Here is a 22,114-nt window from a genome sequence, read left to right as displayed (position 1 = left end):
GTCCACCCCAAATTCTTTCTTTTTTTTGTGTTTTTTTATGATACAGCATACAAAAATACATACGACCCTTAATTTTCACCCCTCTACTATCAACCCCTATTTTTTATTATTGAAGATAGATATTGAACTAATAAAATGTTTCTTACAAATAATATATATGGCAAAACAAACGTTTGCCGGGTCAGCTATGACCAAACGGAAAATTTGCTAGATGTATCAAAATAATTACCACACATCTTGGTCTCAAGCGTGTGCCTGATACCAACTCACACACACCCTTCCAATCTAACACCTTCCAAATCGCATACACATACTCTCTCTCATTCTCTCTTTCTCTCTCTCTATCTCTCTCTCTCACACACACATACACCCATACAACTCTATTTCTGTAGGAATCTAGTTGACTGTTTTTATTAGGTTGTTTTTATTTCCTTTATTTGATATTATACATTCATAAGTGTTCATTGTTTTACCTACATGAATATGATTTTTGACTTTTATTCATTCATGTCATGTACTATATTTTGTAATGACTCAGTATGATTTTGCTGTGGAGTGGAAGCCTGGTTATCCATATCACAGGTTCTTACTTAGCTTGGAAACCACTCTCCCAATACCATCTTAAAGTGCGTTACCGTGTTAATGAAGTATTGCCTTTTGGCGAATAAACTGATAGTGTGGACTAGCCGCTATAGCAATTAATTAAAACGTAATATAATACTTGAAAATTTCATAAAATATTATAATTCATTATAATAAATGACACGGCGCATCAAAAATAAAAGAACATAATCCAAATTTAAATGCAGTGCATCATAGACAATTATATGTGGACAGCATCACGACCTTCCAACATAAACTACTATATCTACCAGAGTTTTGTATATTCCACGCCTCCATTCAGGGGCTTTTAAGGGGCTCTTAATACCCTGATTAAGTCAACCTATAAAATACCTAATCACACTTAAAGTACGCAATGCAAACTTAATTTCCCGAGGAGCAATGAAATTCATTTAATTACATAATTGCGCGATAAATTAAATGAATTTTCACGTGTTGTTCAGATCCCTTGGGCGTTTTGATTAAATAAACCAGACTGGAAAACTACTTGCTGCTAAATGAGACACGACGGAATTTTCTTTAAGATAAGGGTTTGTACACATGTGTGGCGATTAGCGTATTCTCACCTCTCAACTGAATATATATTTATTTTAGAAATTAAGTTGATTCCTAATGATATTTTAAATGCAAACGATACATAAATTAATTCTCTGCGATTCCCCAATGACCACATCTCAAAGTGCGCTAGCCAGGTACGCTACTATTATGTAACCTACATAGGTGGGCCCTAAAAACTAATTTAAATTGTACTTTTTTGAGTACTTATCGTTTCATTCTGTCTGATTGTTAACGCTGTGATGGAGGGAGACAAATAGAGACTTAAAACTGGCGCAGCTTAAAGCAGGCGGAAAATAATAAACGGCTTGAATTTAAGAGTCTTTACTCCAACTTTGATTCTGTTCCCTTTGGAGTAGAAACTCTTGGGCGGTGGGGTTCAAGTGCACAGGCGCTAATTAACCCTAGAAAGATAATCATATTTTGTAATACGGAAAAGATAATCATGCGTAAAATTTACGCAAGAATTTGAATTAGTTGTAGGTCTAGGTTTAATAGTTTATTTTAATGAACTGTATGTTATTATATATACACATATATTAGAATAATTAATACTGCAGATAATTTTTTAAACTCCTTTATTTTTACTTAAAAAAAAAGAAAACTTTAAACGTGGTCCGCTACTTCCCTGTCGGTGTCCTCACACGGAAGCTCGTCATCACTTTGCATAAGAGCGGCCAGGATTTCGTGTTGGTTTCAATTGATACTCCCCATTGTGATATATATTTGCCTCAATATCTTTAAAAATGAAATTATAATATTAGTTATAATATAAAGTATTAAAACAGTACTAAAACTGTCATATAAGCCAAAATCATAAAAGTCACGATAAAGATAATCATGCGTAATTTTGACTCACGCGGTCGTTATATTTCAAAATCGGTGGCACTTACCTTATTGACACTTACGTCACGCGGCAGCTCCCAACCACGAATGAGATGTCCTAAACGCACAGCTATGGATTCGCGCTAATTAGAAAGATAGAGCAATTATTCGAAAACGCATGCGTAAATTTTACGCAGACTATCTTTCCAGGGTTAAAGAGTCTATGAGTACTGGTGCTTTTCTCGCACAGCAAAATGTTGCTATACAGCGAGGAAAACCAGTATTAAAGTTCTTAGCACAGAGACCAAACCTTGCAAATTTTTTTCAAACTTTCAAATTAGATATAAATACTTTGAGCTACAGAAGAAACTATATATTAAGACTACATGACAAAACTGTAAGCATCCTTATAAAAATTAATTAATAAATTCCTATATAATTTTGTATTTACTATACACTTCGCGGATGCTTGGCGGACCGAGTGTGACTTCTTCAATACAAGGATTCCTCTGGTAAGTCATGCTGCAATGTTGCGGGCTACTCAAGGTCACGTCAAGTCAAATCATTTCTTTCAATTAGGCCAATTAAAAAAGCACTTTTGAAAGTCAAAGTTACAAGTTAAAAATATAAAATAATTAAAAAAATCGGTTGTCTGTAAAGTCGGTTTACTGACGATAGTTGAACGTGACAATGTCATAAGAAAATACTGATAGAATGGTTGCATTTTTCAAAAGAAAATTTTAATTTAATTTTATTTTATTTTTTGTCGCACGTTCCGCGCTCTCGCTTGCACTTCAAGCCTTAAATGGAACGCTTCAGAGGTAACGCCGTGCCGCAAGGTAACGCCGCATGAGTCATGTTTTTCGTGCGTGCAGTCGGCTCCATCGTATTATAAGACGTTGTCACGTCAAAAAATGACTCTAGTTGTACCCAGTAGTTTCATATGGAGAATAATGGGCGAGAAACTCCATACTTACTCTTTTAAGTCATGTCATTTTCACATGTGTATAACTTTTCTATCTAATTTTCCTCTTGTAACATGTGTGATGTTTGAGAGAAAAACTTAAATAAACTATGCGCACAAATTGCTTTCCGCTACCGCGTCTATTGTGTTCGTGTAAGCGTTCACTGTTGCGTTTTATCGCCGATATATTTTATTTTAAGACCTCTGTTATATCATTTAAAGTCTAATTTATAACCGCAATTGAAATGTTCAATTTGTTGAAAGAACTTGACAATCTTCGCTTGAAATAACCAAGACATTAGACAAACTTCAGATATTGTATTTCTTACTAATTCAATTGTAATACAACCTTCTAGAAGAGTCGATATTAAAGATGGCGAGATCGGTTCATCATAGAACGCCGATGAATACGAAATTCCACCCGTATCACCTCGACGTTCGTCGTCCCACAACTGATGATTTTTAGGGAGTTTTGCCGCTCATCACCACTATGTGGAACCAAAGTATTTCCGAACCAATTCGACTTAGGGTCCTTCAAGAAAAGGTACCGATTCTTAAAAGGCCGGCAACGCACTCGCGAGCCCTCTGGCATTGAGTGTCACACTTACAAAAACAATTGTAAAAATAAGTAGACATTTAAACTACATTGCAAAACCACAAATTAACTTTGAGTGATTTTGAATTCAATTTAAATACCTTTTTTTTTACCCAATCCGAGATTTAAATCAAAAACCACATGAGCGTGCTATCTACAATAGTCTAACTAGACCAATGTGTCAGTTGTCACAAAATTTTGACATTTGACAGTGATTTATACAAAGATATTCAAATATTCAGAGAATATTTAACAATTGTTTTCATGAAATACTGTCTTTTATGAGGTGTATAATCTCGGATCTCCATTGTTGTAGACAAATTGGTCACGTTTCCATTTGTATTATAATGTTTTTGTTCTATTTCAATGAAATATGAAGGTGTTCGGGTGTTATTTTGAATATTATTGTTTGTTATGAACAGTGGCGTAGCTACCTTGGGTGCGACAGTTGATCGGCCATCGAAAGTAAAAAGCAATACATTTTATATAATAAAGGACAAATATCGCGAGATGGGGAATCCCCCACGACAGCTTCATGCTCTTTTGCGGGAATCCCCGAATTCTACATAGAGCTGAGCTAGTGCTAGTGGAGGAAAGCCAGGCTTCTGACACTTAAAGCTAAATTCCCGTTTGCCACCAGTAAACACATCTTTGAAGTTATATTTCTTTAGGCACGTTATGAAAAATTGATGAGAGTGAAATTTTACGATGCGCGTGCACCGTGACACAAAAGTAACCGAATGAAGTTGCCCACGGAGGATGCTACGGCATTGGACATAATTTAAAAACAACATTCGAATAATAATAGAATTTATGTTACACTTAATGTAAGAGAATAATAATAAATAGTTTTTTTATTTAACTTTTCAAATGTAAACTGAACTTTATTGACTATAATGACTCCTTTACCAGTTTTTGATTATTTAATTGTAATTAATTATTTGCATGCAATCAAAAACTATTTTTAATAATGGCAAAGAAGTATAACTTCTTACGCGCGTACATAAGTACACGCACCCTTTTTTTTATCATTTTGCATTGAAAAACATATTAATAAACCTTTAATAGCAACGTTTCAGCTAGTGTATAAATAACGTAATTTGTAACGAATATAATCCTTTTACTAAATTTTTGTCTGAGAGTATTCGCAATGGGGTGATAAACAGTATTTAGTGTCCAGTCTGCGAAGGCGGGGTCAACGCCCGCCTATCTCAGTACACACTTGTACTTGGCTTGAAATGAATTCACTAAACCACTGACGTGAAAATAATATTATATTCGCGTGAAAATAATATGTATTGTGCATTCGTTGTATAATGTTACAATTATACAACGAATGAATTCTGATGACTCGGAAAATTCAAAATGGCCGCTACTATAATATGGCGGAACACATAACTTATTTATTTAAAATTATATGCCAACGGGCATTAGTACAAAAGCTTTCATCTTACAAACACCCTTTACAAAAACGGCTCATTGGTCTAGTGGTTAGTACCCCTGACTGCGAATCCATGGGTCCCGGGTTCGATCCCCGTCTGAGACAAACATCGATGTGATGAGCATTTGGTGTTGTGCTTAGGTCTTGGGTATTTAAATATGTATTTATATGTGTATCTATCTATAATATGTATGTATATCCGTTGCCTAGTACCCATAACACAAGCTTCACCAGCTTAGCATGGGACTAGGTCAATTGGTGTGAATTGTCCAATCATATTATTATTATTATTATAACAGTCACAAACTAGACAGTACCACATACTTTTCATGGCCGGTAAGAGCGTCGGTGTCATGGATTAGTACCTATGTATATAAAAATTATTTATTTATTTATTTATTTACACTTCGTTGCAAATAAAAGAAACACAATACAAACAAATTATAAGGGATGCAACGGGCGGCCTTATCGCTAATAAGCGATCTCTTCCAGGCAACCCTAGTTAAAGAGAAAAACTAAAAAAAAAGAAACATGATGCGTGCGAGAAGTGCAGAACCAAATGTTATATAAAAAAATATAGAACCTTAATCTAAAGTAATACAAAAGAAAATATTAATAATAGACTAAAAACTTAAAAGCTTATCTTACAAATTCATGAACAGCGAATAGTGATGCAAAAGGAAACATAAGATTTATACAAGTCACGATTGATCATAATAGGATAAGGTTAAGAAATGATTATACAGAAGAGTTTTAAAAGATGACAGAGAGGTAGCCAATCGTAAGGTAGGAGAGGTAGTAATCGTAAATTAACCATTATAAGGGGAATAATTTAAAAACAGGCTGATATAATAATTTATTGAAATGTCTTAAATGAAACCGAAACTAGTAGGAAAAAATTGTGTTAGAGAAATAATTAAACAGTAATTATAATTTATTATCATAACTGATTACATAAAACACTTTGTGTGATTTAAAACTTTCGGGAGCCTGTGACTTCTAACAACGCGAATAATCTTTTTAAATTCATAGAAACTATTATGAAACATATCAACATGAGAACACACAAAATACACATTCTAGCGATCGGACCATTCTGGGATACATTGTTGTTACATGTGGGTACATAAATAGTTGTGAACGCACAGAACGCGTCGCTACCTTGATGTTAAGTTTTTTGGATACCAAAAGATAGTTTGTAAAATCCAAAAGTGCACGCCTCATAGCGGTCATTCACATTAAAAAAAATCATTCGTTTACATTTTTTATTTTTACTTACTTAATATAATAAAAAAATATATAGTGGCGCCATAACTCTAAGGTGAGGAAAAAATATACTAAAATTCGTATTTTAGTTTTTTACAAATTATAATTAAACGACAGTACTTAGAACGCTAATATTAATTATTAATCAGCCCAGGGTATAACTTTATATAATAATAAAAAAGTATTCTGGTACGATAAATTTTTCGACCAATTTCTCTACCACATACATGGATCCATAAACACAGACTGACGGACGTCCAAGAATGATTGATTTTAATGTTACTATTTACTATGTTAAACAAAATAATTGTTCATAAAAAATACCATATGTGCTTGATAGATTATTTAATTTGATTTTAGTGCACTCATATTATACTGTAAGTGTTATATTAGTGAGAAAAAAGTCATTCAAGTTTCGAAAGACTGGGTTTTTGACATGTCGAGAGTAGAGCACTACGAGGCGTGCAATATCTATCAAGAGAGCCATTTGCTATTTTATGATACAGGCCTAAGGGGTTTGGAATTTTTTGGAATGGAATGACCTACTTAAACCAGACGTATCCAAAGGTCAAAGAAACTCTATATAGACCTTGGTGACGTCAGGCTTTCAGCAATAAAATGTTTTTATGTCTAAACAGTAGTTACTACAATCCCACGAAATGCGTTAAAATAGATTTTATCGTCTGTCAACTCAGCGCCACCCAATTTAATTTGAGAAGTTTATTCTTGTCTATACACAGGGTGTTGAACGGTTTCAATTTGAGGGGACTGGGGTGAAGTGAGGGGCTATTTTAAAACACTGACTTCATGGTTAATATATATAACATTTACAATATTTTATGTTTTTTTTTTTCGAAAGCATGGTCAGGCACAGGAGGCTGATCACCTACTTGCCAGATTGGTAAATAATCATGTAACAGATACAGACATCTGAGGCCCAGACCTAAAAAAGGTTGTAGCGCCACTGTTTTTTTTAAACACGTAGTATGCTCACCTGATGTTAAGTGATACATCACACACTTACATTGCCAATTATTATATGATAATTATTTTATGTTTTAAACTCAAGGATGTTTCACTGTCCGTGTCTAAAAGTAAGTTTTCATATAAGAAAACAATCGTTTGTTATAACATTTAAATAGGCTTTTCAATATTCGGAACTGTCACTTCGCATGTGACAAGTGTTGCCATTACTAACACATTCAAACTCCAACAGGACGAGACTTCTAATAATTTTAAACGGTATTAAAGCTGATTTGTTTGTTTCAAATCTAGTGATTGAACTTTGACCCCCTGTTGACGAATTGATCTGAAATTTGGTACGCTGCTTTAGACTGTATAATACAGTTGGTATCATCAAATATTCAAGATGGCCACCGAAGCAAAATGGCGGATTTCATATTTGATAACTACTTCCGTTATATAGATATTAAATGAAAGAGCTTGATGAGCAAATTAGAGCTATTTATGAAAAAAAAACAAAATCTAATATGGCCGCCAACAATATGTAAATTCATGATGGCCGCCTAACCTAACCCAAAGAAACCTGCCTTAAGAAACGCTCATTTGTGGAACAACGGACGTCGAGGTGATACGGTTGGTATTTTGTATTCCGAACGTCCGGTGATAAAACTGAGCTGCAAGAATTAGTCCGAACAACCCCTCTGAACATTCTCCTTCTCCACTTGGCTGTGCAAGTATTTTCAATGAAGGTATAATGAGGAAACTGGCATGTCTTACGCCGGTCAATCGATGACAGACTTAATAAGTAGGTAGTTTGACTGTATGTAAATTATTTATTGTTTTATAAAGAATAATGTAAAATTTATGGGTTCAATATTTGTAAATATGTGAGCACCATGTATCTCTACATAATAATTTAGTTCTCTGCTGCATTGTTTTTTATAACACGATGCGCCTTTTTTATTTTAGTATAGTAGTTTTTTTTTTGTTCTAGGTACATGGTCTTTACATATAATTATTAAACGAATGTATACAAAATATTGTAAAAACTATTTTAAAAAAGTTTCTTGCCCACTATTCTAAATATGAAAATACCTTTTGGGAGGGGCAACTAGAGTAATTTTTTTAAGTATTCTTAACTTGAAATTTTGTCGTTCAAAAGTGCATTTTTAATAGGCCTTATATAAATAAATGATTTGACTTCAGTGCTACTAGTTAGTAGTACCGGTGACTCCAGAGTTGGTCATCATCACTCAACGAATATTGTAATACAACATTGATGATACACTATCACAGGAACCATTTTTGTGGTTTCTTTCTGGAAACCTTCACATTTGAAATTGTATAAACTTCGTGGATATAAAATCTTTTTGAAGTTATACTTCTTTAGGCGCGTTATGGAAAGTTGATGAGAGTGAAATTTTACGATACACGCGCACCGTGACACAAAATTAACATAATGAAGTTAGTGGCGCATGTTGGCACGCACGCCGCCTCTGTTCACTGTGTATTTATATTTATAATATTTATCCACATGCTTTTAGTTTCTACATTTAAAACACCTGTTTTCATTTTGTTTTCATTATATATGTGTGTCTGAATTATAATCAGAAGTGATTTAAATTGAATATTTAAATCAATACTAATTAATATAAGAAATTATTTGTGAAAAAACTGTGCTCATCAACCTTCCTAAGTGCTTCAATACAATTGAGGTTAACTATCCATAGGTATTATTAATAATGCCAAAGAAGTATAACTTCTTACGCCCGTACATAAGTACACGCACCCTTTTTTTACTACACTCTACAACACTCAAGAAATAAAGTAAATACAAGTACTCGTGTGTATGAAGTACTCCAATACTTGAAAATAGCAGTGTTGCGGTTTTACGATTTGCGGTTAATTCGACCACCCTCTATACTTTAAAACTTTATCTTACAAACAGACTGAATTCACCAAATGGCCAGTAATAAAAAGATTTTATGACACTATTTTATTAACTTTCGATTATTTTATAGGTAATAATATGAGGTTTTAAGTACCCATTAAAAACGACTTCTAAGTATTAAAATATATGATACTAGCAGACCGGCCAAGCGTTCCTGTGGCTAAGGTTGTTGTTATATTACATAGTAGCAAACTATTCAAGGGAAACGGTAGGAGAACACCGTCATGGGGACCACCATGCTTTTTTGGTGGTTATGCCATTAAATTGTAGCTTATGTGAAACGTTGGTACTTTCAACACAGCGCCATCTGTTAGAATTGTGACTATCAAAAAATAAACAAATATTTTGCAATAAAATAATATTTCGGGTATAAATTGGGATGTAAGCTATCTTCTAAATATATAATATATCTTTTAAGTTAGATCGAACTCCACACGGTGTGCAAATTTGATTGATATCGGTTCGGTAGTTTAGGAGTCCATCGCGAACAAACAACGTGACACGTATTTTATATATATTAAGATATTACATAATATGACAGTGCTGGCCTAGTGGCTTCAGCGTGCGATTCTCATCCCTGACGGCTTCGATCCCCGGCTTCGCATGCGCATAGAAATTCTGTTGTGCACCAATGGACTTTCTATGTGCGCAATTAACATTCACTCGAACGGTGAAGGAAAACATCGTGAGCGTCATTAGACCTAAAAAGTCGACGGCGTGTGTCACAGGAGGCTGATCACCTATTTGCCTATTAAACAAATGATCATGAAACAGGTACAAAAATCTGAGGCACGGATCTAAAAAGGTTGTAGTGCCACTGATTTCCATAATATTACTTGAGTCTTATATCTTCAACGAAATTGCTTCAAGAAACGTTTAAGAAATACGAAGAAAAAAAAACCATGGCGATTAAAAAGAGTGGCGGAGAGTTTATTGCCAGTTCTTCTCTTCCGTTCTACGCCTTTGATTTGAGAACTGGCAGTAAATGTAAAATTAGAAGCATTAATATGTATTTCTTTAATGACGAATCACAAGTGTACATTGTGTTACCTACGTGAATAAATGATTTTTGAATTTTGAATTAATTGAATTTTTGAAGTTGTGAACGACGGTCGTCGAGGTGATACAGGTAAAATTTCGTATTCTGCCTTGACGTACAATGATGAAACTCAGCTGCAGATATTATTCCGAACAACTCCTCTGAACACGTTCCATGGTTAATGCGGTAGAAGTCGCACGGAAAGTGATTACCTATTATATATTTCATTTTAAATTTCGATAAAGACGTAAGATGAAGTTTTTAAAGCAGTTTTTGTCGCGTACCACTGTGTAGAACCAGCTGCCCACTGAATTATTTCTGAACTAATTCGAGTTTTGTCAAGAAAAGAGCGTTCCAATACTTAAAAGGCCGTCAACGCACTCGCGAGCCCTCTGGCGTTGTATGTCCATGGGTGGCGTGTATCACTTAACATCAGATGTGCCTCCTGCCCGTTTGTCGGCCCCTGTTCTATAAAAAAAATAGTGTATGTATTTCGATAAGTATATATCTTTAACTATTCATATGAGATATCTATTATATATCTTTATTATAACGGCTTATAAATTACACGAACATTTTTATTCCTGATAAAAGCAACTTCATTTCCCTTGATAAATTATGCAATAAACCACAATTTGCCCATAATCCGCAGGCTTTGCTGTTTCTTTATATAGACACTGTTCGCTTTTTATGTCAGACAAAAGCTCTTTGCATATTTTTTTAAATAAATAGTCTCTACACAAAGAAATTCTACATTACGAACTATTTAAAGCTTTTACTAAAAATTATATCCATCCAATAACTAATTACAGTCTCTATTAAGGCGAAGACACTCTGTTCTTGTGTACTATTATTTTCATACTTATCAAACGTTTAAAAATATATTTAAACATATTCAACTTTAAAATATACTTTTGGAGTAGACTCTTGGGACATGGGGTTCGAGTGCACGGGTCCTAATTATAGATTTAAGTTGGCACCTGATTTAAGAAAGCACCAGTACTTAACTGGTGCTTTCTTCGCTCAACGAATAAGTACCTATCGCAATACAGCGAGGAAATGCTGCCAGCGTTAAAGGTACACTGCCACAGGGACCTAACTTTTTAAGTTTGTTTTAATTGTCTATAATATATCCATTTTTAATTATTATTAGTATGTGGGTTAAGAATATTGTAAATACTATTTGTGTGTTGGAAATAAATGATTATTACCTTAAACTTTCTATTTAGTTCTATGTAATTATTTCTCAAAAAGCTTTAGACAGCAAATGTATGCAAATCGTTATATTGATAGGAACAGTCAGATTTCTTGTGATAAATATTAAATTTTTATAAAAACAAATTCAATCTTTACATAGTTAATGTACTCTTGTCATCAGCTATTTGAAAAGATTTTAAAACCTTTTCAGATTATTTATTAGTGGTTTTAGTATTACAAATTGTAAATTCATTTTAAACATTCATAAAAATTACCCGCCAAAACGCAAGTCAAGATGGCGTCACACCAATCCATGTACCGTACCATAAACATTTTCAAATAATAAAAAAAATGAATATTTCTGTCTATATTAGATATATATTAGGTATATATATCTATATATTAGATTTAGAAAGGCGTAGACATTTACAAGCATGATCTTCGATTTGACGAATCTGTAACCGTTTTGTGTCACGTGACTGAGATATAAAAATCTGGATTTTATTTATTGTTTTCATAAATTAATGTATTTGATTCCAAAACGCTTATTCCCTATAAAAGTTTTTCATGGTGTCAAATAGCCTTTGACAAAAACGGGCTAAAGTATAGCAAAATTACTTTGATAAAGTTTCCTAATAGATAATCTTATGTCAAATTTTGCTTATTTTTAGTTTAGGTGAGAAAGTATAAATAATTGAAGTAAAACTTCTTTAGGCGAGACTAAGGAGTAACTCAGTTTCTTTTCTGAACGCTTAAACGTAGTTTCCGCTATTTAAAATAATACGATAGCGCGTTTTACAAGTCCGTCAGCGCCATCTAGTGGTGCATTATTTGAACTGATATAAGTCTCTCTCATTTCAGTTTCTTGGTTTAGGATAGCATTCATTCGTTTTATTTGATACTGTTTCTTGTAATTATGTTATTAGTATATTTATATTTAAAATGAAAATCCATACTAGTAACATGTAACCAAATTAAAATTCCACCAAAGAGGGAACGTTCCCATCCTAGCTTGCTTTTCTTTTGTTATACCTATGTATGCCAGTTTTTTAGCTTAATTTCGTATTTTACCATTTTGGAAGAAGTAAATTAATACCAAAATTATTATCTTAAAAATCGGGTCTATTTTATATAAAAATAACCAAGGTGTTTAAGAGAATAGAAAAGTGAATAAAAAAAATTCAACAGTTTTATTTTTTAAATTTTCGGTCAGACTTAGGTCTTTAGACAGCGTCTGTTTTTTGTCTAGACAATTCCACAATATCGTGAAACATTAAGTATACCAAAATGGTATTTTAATGAAAACCCGTTAATTTAATGCAATTATAGTTAGTTATTGACCTCATAAAATGAATAGATACACAGAGAAAGCCGGCTGATTCACTGTTTCTTACGGGTAAGATAAAACTGTATTACCATAATAGAAACATTGAATTCTTGTGATAGCCATCCGAATTGAGATACTGCTTATTGATACAGACGTAGTTCTACTATCGTAGGGTGACAAGCTTTTTCCAACATGTGGGATGAAGAGAAATAGACTCAACCAAATACAATTTAATTGATTCTGTTTGTGTTTATATTCTAGAGCTAGAAGACCGGCAGTAACTCTAGACAGACGATGAGTAGATGCTTCCAATGGGAAGTCACTCCACATGACAGCACCACAGAAAATATTTGCTCATAGCCTTGGGGCTGATTGCAAATAACTGCAGAGAAAAAAAATATTCTGTAAATTAAAATATTAATGTATGGCTGAGGCGTCAACGCTAACCATGAAAACCGGGCAGAAGCTACTGGTGGCGGAAGTATTTGCACCTCTTCGGCAATATATTGCATAAAACCCAACATTATTTGCGAATACAAGGAGCGCGACTTTTTTGACTTAGGGTCCTTCAAGAATAGAGTGTACCAATTCTCAAAAGGCCGGCACTGCACTGGCGAGCCCTCTGGCAATGTGAGTGTCCATGGGCGGCGGTATCATTTAACATCAGATGAGCCTCCTCCCCATCTCCCCTGTTCTATAAAAAAAAGCATCGATCACGTTGGCCAGGGCACTTTTGAGCACATGGGCCAAGGTTGGGCGGTGAAGGAAGCTCACTTAGACTAGTGGTTGGAGACCAGTAGGTTGCCCTACGTACCGTTTCAATCATTCATTCATCTATGTGTTGTTTAGGAAAAACTTTATGAATATTCTAGTTTTTTCTGTACCGATGTTTTCATCTCCGATCTTTTGGTAACGTTATGATATAAAATGGAAAAGATAAATCTAAAAATATTACTTATGTTCCTGTTCCTTGTCTTCCAGGCTTTATATAAAAGTAAAATAAAAATATCTTAATTCATTATAACAATGCATTATAATGTGTGAATAACAAACTTAATAGTAAATCGTAATTTTTTTTTACAATTACAATTTTTTTAAACTCTTTAATTCGCGTGAGTGCATGAGTGTAATGTGTTACCTTTTAGGTCTCAAAGCAACTCCAACTGCTTAAGATGTGTTCATAAGGTAGTCTTTTTACCTATTTTTCTTCTGCCTTCTGGCAATTGTGGCGGCGTCCATGCGTCGGGTTGTCTCTCTCCCTAAAATATGGTGAGGAGGCCGATGGCTGGCCATGCGTCATACTCGTGAACGGGTGCTACTTGTGGTGACTGGTCGTACTCGTCGTCAACGTCGTATACATGAATTCAGTATGCGATCATGTTAGTTATTTCGACTATGTATTTGCGTGTTGTTCCCACGAGAATGTAAGTGCGTGCTCCTGTTTCACCATGCCTCCTGCTGATGGAGGACAAATCTTTGTTTTTAATTTATTTTATTATTATTTATTACTTAAGATGACATGTGGCATCATGTGTGTGTGACATGACAAACGTTGTGTAAAACAAAAAACTTGGCTATCAAAAAGAGTGGCGGAAATAAATGATTTTTGACTTTGTAGTACGGGAGGTAGCAACGTTTTCGAGAAAGAATTTCAGGTCAGCTGATTTTGTGATATGTCTTCCTTCTTGCACTTCCGGTTAGAGTCTGGGCAATCTGGCTGGCGGTAGCGGTTGCGTTCATTAGTGCGCATCCTATCTGTCCAGGTAATAATCCTGGATTTTAAAAGCATTTTAAGAAGCGTAATTTTTAATTTTTCGTTTTAAAATACGTCTACCTGACATACTTTTTTTATTGCCAGACATTTTTCACGTTGCTAACTATGTGCCAGACGCGATTTTAAGTTTTATTTTTATAAAAATTTCAAAGCATTTTAGAATGTCTGTAATTTTAATATTATGTTATTTAAATATAAGGAAAACTGAAAATGAATTTGCCAGACATTAATTCGGTTGTTAAGTCTTGAATTAAAATGATAAAGTTTTGCAGTATGATGAAGCATTGCATTTTAAGAAGCGTAATTTTTGATTTTTCCTTTTTAAATACGTCTACCTGACATACTTTTTTTATTGCCAGACATTTTTCACGTTGCTAACTATGTGCCAGACGCGATTTTAAGTTTTATTTTTATGAAAATTTCAAAGCATTTTAGAATGTCTGTAATTTTAATATTATGTTATTTAAATATAAGGAAAACTGAAAATGAATTTGCCAGACATTAATTCGGTTGTTAAGTCTTGAATTAAAATGATAAAGTTTTGCAGTATGATGAAGCATTGCATTTTAAGAAGCGTAATTTTTGATTTTTCCTTTTTAAATACGTCTACCTGACATACTTTTTTTATTGCCAGACATTTTTCACGTTGCATGAATTATTCATAACTTACATTTAGTAATTAGGACAATTTAAATAAAGTGTTGATTATTAATTTTAATCTAATTTTATATTCCTTTTTATGCTCGTACTACAAGCATTATACTCCAATACTTTTTCATTTTAATTCAAGGCTTAGCAATCGAATTAATGTCTGGCAAATTCATTTTCAGTTTTTCTTATATTTAAATAACATAATATTAAAATTACAGACATTCTAAAATACTTTGAAATTTTTATAAAAATAAAACTTAAAATTGCGTCTGGCACATAGTTAGCAACGTGAAAAATGTCTGGCAATAAAAAAAGTATGTCAGGTAGACGTATTTAAAAACGAAAAATTAAAAATTACGCTTCTTAAAATGCTTTTAAAATCCAGGATTTTTACCTGGACAGATAGGATGCGCACTAATGAACGCAACCACTACCGCCAGCCAGATTGCCCAGACTCTAACCGGAAGTGCAAGAAGGAAGACATATCACAAAATCAGCTGACCTAAAATTCTTTTTTTTCAAACGTTGCTACCTCCCGTACTATTGTGGGTGTCCATGGGCGGCGATATCACTTAACGTCAGGTGAGCGTCCAGTCCGTTTCGCCTGGTTAACTCCAGAAAAATCCCAGACTATTAAAACTCATAGTCATAGCTTCAATCCCAATCTTTGCATAAAGAGCCAATATAGCAACTTAGCAATACTGATATTGTGTTTACAGAAAACAGTTTTATTTGTATTCGAGCTCATTTCGAATTGTCTAATACGTAAATTGTCCGCGACCTGAAAAACCAATATGCCTTAATCTAAAATAAGAAGAAAAGTCTAGTCTAGGACAATTGGGTTTTTGAAAAAATATTGGTTGTTTGTAAAGTAGGTTTACGATCGAGATGTTTACGTGATAACGTCTTATTGGTGATATAAGTTTTTGGGAAGTAAGGAATTAATGAAGATAACAATTTTTTCAAATTTTAAATTACATCTATCGTTTTATTCACACTTTTGATGATAAATTTCGGGTGTAAAATGACAAGTTTACTTATTCGACTATGATATACATTTTTCTTCATACATTCACGGAATGACTGGCAGCGCTCGAGATGAGACGGGAGATCGGTCCGTCTCTCTCTCGTTATACCTGCGATCGCGCTCGTGAGGTTTTGGTGTGACACAAGTTTCTGAACATGTCACCCGACTAAAACGATTTTAAAGACGTTATCACGTCAAAAAAAATTGTGATAAAGGGAAAGATCATATATATGTTTTATAACAAAACTATTTTACCAAACCCGAGCGCGTGTGACGTCATAATGTTAGTTTTCACTCATTGCAGTTGATAGAAAAATAATAAATACAGTGTTTTGATCTATTTAATTTTGTTAATTAATATTAATATTTAATATGTTAAATATACTATATCTTAATATATATATTTCTTGTGTGCGTGTGTATGTGACTGAACTCCTCCTAAACGACTGGACCGATTTTGATGAAATTTTTTGTGTGTGTTCAAGGGGATCTGGGAATGGTTTAGATTCACAAATCAGCCCGCCAGATGTTAAGGGTAGTCCACCCCTAATTTTTATTTTTTTATTTATAGATAAAATTTTATTTTTTATTTTTTTTATGTTACAGAATTAAAAAATACATACAAACCCTAATTTTCTACCCTCTACGATCAACCCCTATTTTTTTATTATAAATGATATACATGGCAAAACGACGTTTGCCGGATCGGCTAGTATATATATATATTAATAGCCGTAAACGCTGTACTGTTAAATTGCTTTAACATTGACGTCACAACATGGTGATCGATCATTCATGGCGCGTTTATAGTCACGTGATTTTTATTTAAATTTCATCAATTTTTAATTGTTTATAATTAATTGAAAAAAAAAAGTTTTTTGCATTAAACATCAATATTATTAACAATAAAGTTTTAAAATACATAAAAAAAAACATATTTTTTTTCAAAAACCCAATTATTGCGATTTTGTTGTACAGCTTGCAAGTCGACTGTGAAATGTGTGTTTAAATTTATTTGTATTGAATGTAAGGAGTATCTGTATAGTATAAATGTAATTTATTTAGGACAATGTACATCAGGACGCTACCAATTGGGGCTCACCTCAAACTGACTAGTGTCTGACCCCTGAAAGAGATCTACAGACACTGCTGGTAGCTTGTAGGCCAGTCATAGGCTAGGGGCCGTTTTACGTAAGCACTATGGAAGGGGGGGGGGGGGTCTTTCTTATTTGGTGATGACTTTTTTACACATATTACCCACACATTGTCTATTCTTGAAAAGGAAATGCATCATCGAGGATTACTACATAATATTAATACGTTTATGTACTACTATTTTGAGAGCTTTGCTTACTTTTGCTGACAAGAGGAGGGGGGGGGGGGTAAATTGCAGTAAATCTGCTTAATTGAACGGCCTCTTAGACTGTTCAAGGATACTCCCTTTATTCCTCGGTTCTAGGTCCTCATTTGGAGCAAGAGCATCTCCATCCCCCCTCCACACTCTATATCCACGAGTAACTCGCTATACATTTTTTAATGTCCAGGTGTGCGGGACCTTCAATACTCATCCATTCTTACTCCTCAATCCATCTCTTACTATATCGCTATAGATTCAGGGGGCTAAACCATTCATGTGATTAGTGATCCCCTAACCCGATCCGCCCTTAATTTAATTGAATTCAGACATTCTCTAATTCCCTTACAAACTCAAAATAACTTTATATAATGCAAGTAAACTTATGAACGTCAACAGAAAAGATGTTAAATTGATTCTAAATTTACGTCTTCAAACAGTAAGTCAAGAAGGAAGTCAAGAACTGGCAGGGAAGTCTCCGCCACTCTTTTTAAGCGTCAAGTTTTAAGTCATAGAAATTGTTTGTACTGGAGCAAATCCCCAGGATTAGGATCATTTAAATAGTCAAATTTATAAAAAGCTTTATTAATTTAGGTTAAACAATTTAGTATTAAAATCGTCTTCAAAAAAAGGGAGAAGAAAGAGATAGAAAGAGTATCAATTTGACGTGATTATTTTCATATACGGCACAAACTAGTTAAAACTTCATACATTTTATTCTCTTAGCCCAGAAATACAGATAAAAAATATGATACACCTTTTTTTTAAAGTTAATTTTACTTTTTTTACAGGATATTAAAACGAAACCGGATCTCTCACATTGACCCCAACTCGTTCGTCCAAACACCAGCTCTAAGAGTTTTGTAAGTATTACATTTATTTACAAACTAGCAATGGCGGTTTCTCGTGCGTACGCTCACACTCAAATCAAAAAATCAAACAATAAACTACAAGCTCCCTCCTTATCTGAATGCCAAATCGTAAAATGACTTCTTTACGACTGATTAGAGCGCGACCGCCGCTGTGAAAACCGCTGTGTGAGTTCGAAAAGTGAGTTACAGAATCGCAAGGCTGATCTCGTGGTAGTGGAAAGTCTTCTAAGTCTATAGATATATTTTTGTTATCACAAAAGTTATTTAATAACTTCTTTTCGGATTATTAGATACACAGTTACATTCATAATCTAATCAATATACTGATTTTACTTTACAACGAATATATATCGAATTACATTATGAAAAATTGATGAGAGTGAAATTTTACGATGCGCGGGCACCGTGACACAAAATTAACAGAATGAAGTTGTCCACGGAAGATGCTACGGCATTGGACATAATTTAAAAACAACATTCGAATAATAATAGAATTTATATAACGCTTAATGTAAGAGAATAATAATAAATATTTATTTATGTAATTTTTCAAATGTAAACTGAACTTTATTGACTATAATGACTCCTTTTCCAGTCTTTGATTATTTAATTGTATTTTATTATTTGCATGCAATCAAAAACGATTTTTAATAATGCCAAAGAAGTATAACTTCTTACGCGCGTACATAAGGACACGCACCCTTTTTTTATGGATATTTTTTACACCTTGGGTTATATTATTGCATTTTTATTAGAATTGCCTATTAAATTCCCCATTTGTGAATGTATTCCCCCAAAGTCAAAGTCAAAAATCATTTATTCATATAGGTAACACAATGTTCACTTATGAACGTCAAAAAAGAAATATACATTGAATGCTTCTAATTTCCATTTACTGCCAGTTCTCAATCAAGGGTCTAGAACGGAAGAGAAGAACTGCCACTCTTTTTAATCGCCAAGTTTTTTGTTTTACACAAAGTTTGTAAGGAGTACTCGTGAAGACGTGCTGTCAATCACTCCTGGATTTTTATATAATAAAAGTGTTAAAAATAAGTGCATCAGTGCTAAAAACACAACAATTGTATTGTAAAAACATTTGCAGGAATTAGTCGCTAAAAAAATCTACGCGAAAAGTGGAAAATAAAGTGAAATTAGATAGTACTAAATGTAAATAAACGAAACTAATCCTGAGGTTATACAAAGTCATTTCAAAGATAACAGAAATCAAGTGCACCAACAGTGACATATTACGTTAACATACATTGCTCGTTAGATATTCGCGGTACATTGCGCGCTCTGAGAATAGACTACTCAAGGCCCAAGGGTACCAACAATGACATACTGACGCTTTGGCGTACATTGCTCGCCAGATTTCACAGTACACTGCGTGTCGGACCAGAGAAACTGTAGTAATATTGAAAAATGTTTGGGTTGCGCACACCGACAAAACCACACTCCGCGACCATTGTGGAGGCTAATAAACAAGATAAGCTTAGTGTGCAGACATCCGTAGTGGCCGCCGGTGTCAGGAAGAGCATTGACCAGTGGGAGGGGGTAACAAATGAGGAAAAGAAGGTCAGAACCTACACAAACGCAAAAACATATAGAAGCAAAGCTGCTGAGGCAACAGCCGTTCAACAAAGTGCCCTCCTTCAACTAGACGCTGCCCGTACTTTAAAGGGTGAAATTAAAATAGCTGTGACCACTGCTATCAAGCGACTCTGTGAGCTAGTTAAAGAAGCAGAGGCCCAGACAAGGGAGGGAAACGAGAAAAAGAATGACAAAGGAAACGAGGAAGAAACAGGAAAAGACAATGATAAAATAGATAACACACGACAGGTGAAATCAAACGGGATGGAGGAGCAGCTGATAAGACTAGGGAAGGAGACTAAAAAGTTAGAAGAAATTACCAAGCTACTCCAAGAAAATATTAGTGAGCAAAATGGAAAGGAAAAGAGACTAGAAGAAAAAATAGAAGAACAGACAACAATGATGAGACAAGTGTTGGAGGGGAGACGCACCTATGCCAAGGTAACGAGCGGCCAAAGAAGAGATAGGCCACCCAACCCAAAACACGGTATTATCATGGAAAACAGACGTGTAGAGCTGCACTCCATGATAATAGCACCACGAAATGAAAAGGAAACGGGAGACCAAGTAATAAATAGAATTAGGGAAGCCGCAAATGTTAAAGAGGGAGGCATTAGAGTGGATAGGATTAGAAAGATCAAAAACGGAAAAGTAATAATTGGATGTAGAGATCTAGAAGAAAAGGAGAGACTCAAGCAAAACTTAGTGAGTGAAAATGAGCACCTGGAAGTAAAAGAAGTCGAAAACAAAGACCCACTAATCATCCTAAAGAATTTGCTGAATTACAATACAGAAGAGGATATAAAGCAGGCAATACGAACACAAAACAGGAAAATAGTAGAACACATAAGAGAAGAAGACTGGAGGATAACAGAAAAATACCGTCGCAGAGCGAGGAACCCATATGAGGGTCACGTCATTCTTCAGGTCTCACCAAAATTATGGCAAGCGTTGACTAGCGCAGGAAAAGTGCATGTGGACCTTCAAAGGGTGTGGGTTGGAGATCAGTCCCCTCTGGTGCAGTGTATGAAATGTCTGGGCTATGGCCATGGGCGAAAGCACTGCAAAGAAGAGGACGATCTGGTCTGTTCCTGTGCCCACTGTGGAGGAACCCACATGCGGGAGAAGTGCCTCAAATATAAAGCAGCTGAAAAACCCACCTGTATAAACTGCAAAAGGATGGGTTTCGAGAGACAAGACCACGGAGCCTTTGACGTTCATTGTCCAGTAAGGAAGAGGTGGGATAGCCTGGCCAGAAGCAGAGTAACTTATTGCTAAGGGCCAGCCAACGGTAAAATCGATAAAAATAGTGCAGATTAACCTGCAAAGGAAAAGACTCGCAATGAGTGAACTTATTTGTGAAGCACAATCGAGGAAAATAACAGTCGCTCTAGTACAGGAGCCATACATTGGAGCCCTGGGTAGGGTGAAAGACTATAGGGGAGTGAGAGTGGTGCAGTGCTAGAATCCTCCGGCGGGTAAAGTAATAAAGGCAGCAGTGTTAATTTTTGACGAGGATATTGTTATTACCCAATACCCCGCACTAACAACAACTAATGTAGTGCCTATCAAACTGAAGACCACGGCACAAACTGGCATTGCACTAATCTCATTCTACATGGAACCAGACCCAGCCTGTATAGAACCCTATCTAAAGCACCTGGAAACGACGGTGAATGAGCTCAATAGTAGAATAGTGCTAGGGGGTGATGCAAACGCCAAAAGTCCGTGGTGGGGAAGCCCAAAAATAGACAATAGAGGACAAGCCTTCGGAAGTCTGGTAACAGCGCTTGGCCTGCACATACTGAATGATGGGAAGCAACCAACATTTGAGGTTATAAGGAGAGGAACCAGAATAGTCAGCCACTTAGACGTAACAGTGTGCACGAGTGACCTACTGGGAAAGATTGAAGATTGGAGAGTAGACATAGGAATGGTTTCATCGGATCACAATGCCATATTATTCAAAATTAATGCAAAAATGCATCAAGGAATCCAGAGAAAGAGTAAAACAAAAATTTACAACAGTAAAAAAGCTGATTGGGTAAAATTCAAGGAAGAAATGTTAGGAAATATAGAAAATTCTCAGTTAATAGAGGACG

The 22,114-nt window shown here is 34.7% G+C and overlaps 1 protein-coding gene across 2 annotated transcripts in view; it reads left to right on the top strand.

The window, feature by feature from the left end:
- Positions 1 to 22,114, top strand: part of LOC125061691 (lutropin-choriogonadotropic hormone receptor) — a 147,654-nt gene that overhangs the window by 90,082 nt on the left and 35,458 nt on the right. For both annotated transcript variants that reach the window (XM_047667238.1, XM_047667239.1), the window contains exon 6: positions 18,342 to 18,413. In XM_047667238.1, coding sequence (XP_047523194.1) covers positions 18,342 to 18,413 — 72 coding nt within the window. The remainder of the gene's footprint in view (positions 1 to 18,341; positions 18,414 to 22,114) is intronic.

This window comes from Pieris napi, chromosome 24, assembly GCF_905475465.1.
Source record: "Pieris napi chromosome 24, ilPieNapi1.2, whole genome shotgun sequence".
Taxonomy (NCBI): Eukaryota; Metazoa; Arthropoda; class Insecta; order Lepidoptera; family Pieridae; genus Pieris; species Pieris napi.
The sequence above is the reverse complement of the archived record's forward strand: the minus strand, read 5'-3'. Positions and strand labels throughout refer to the sequence as shown.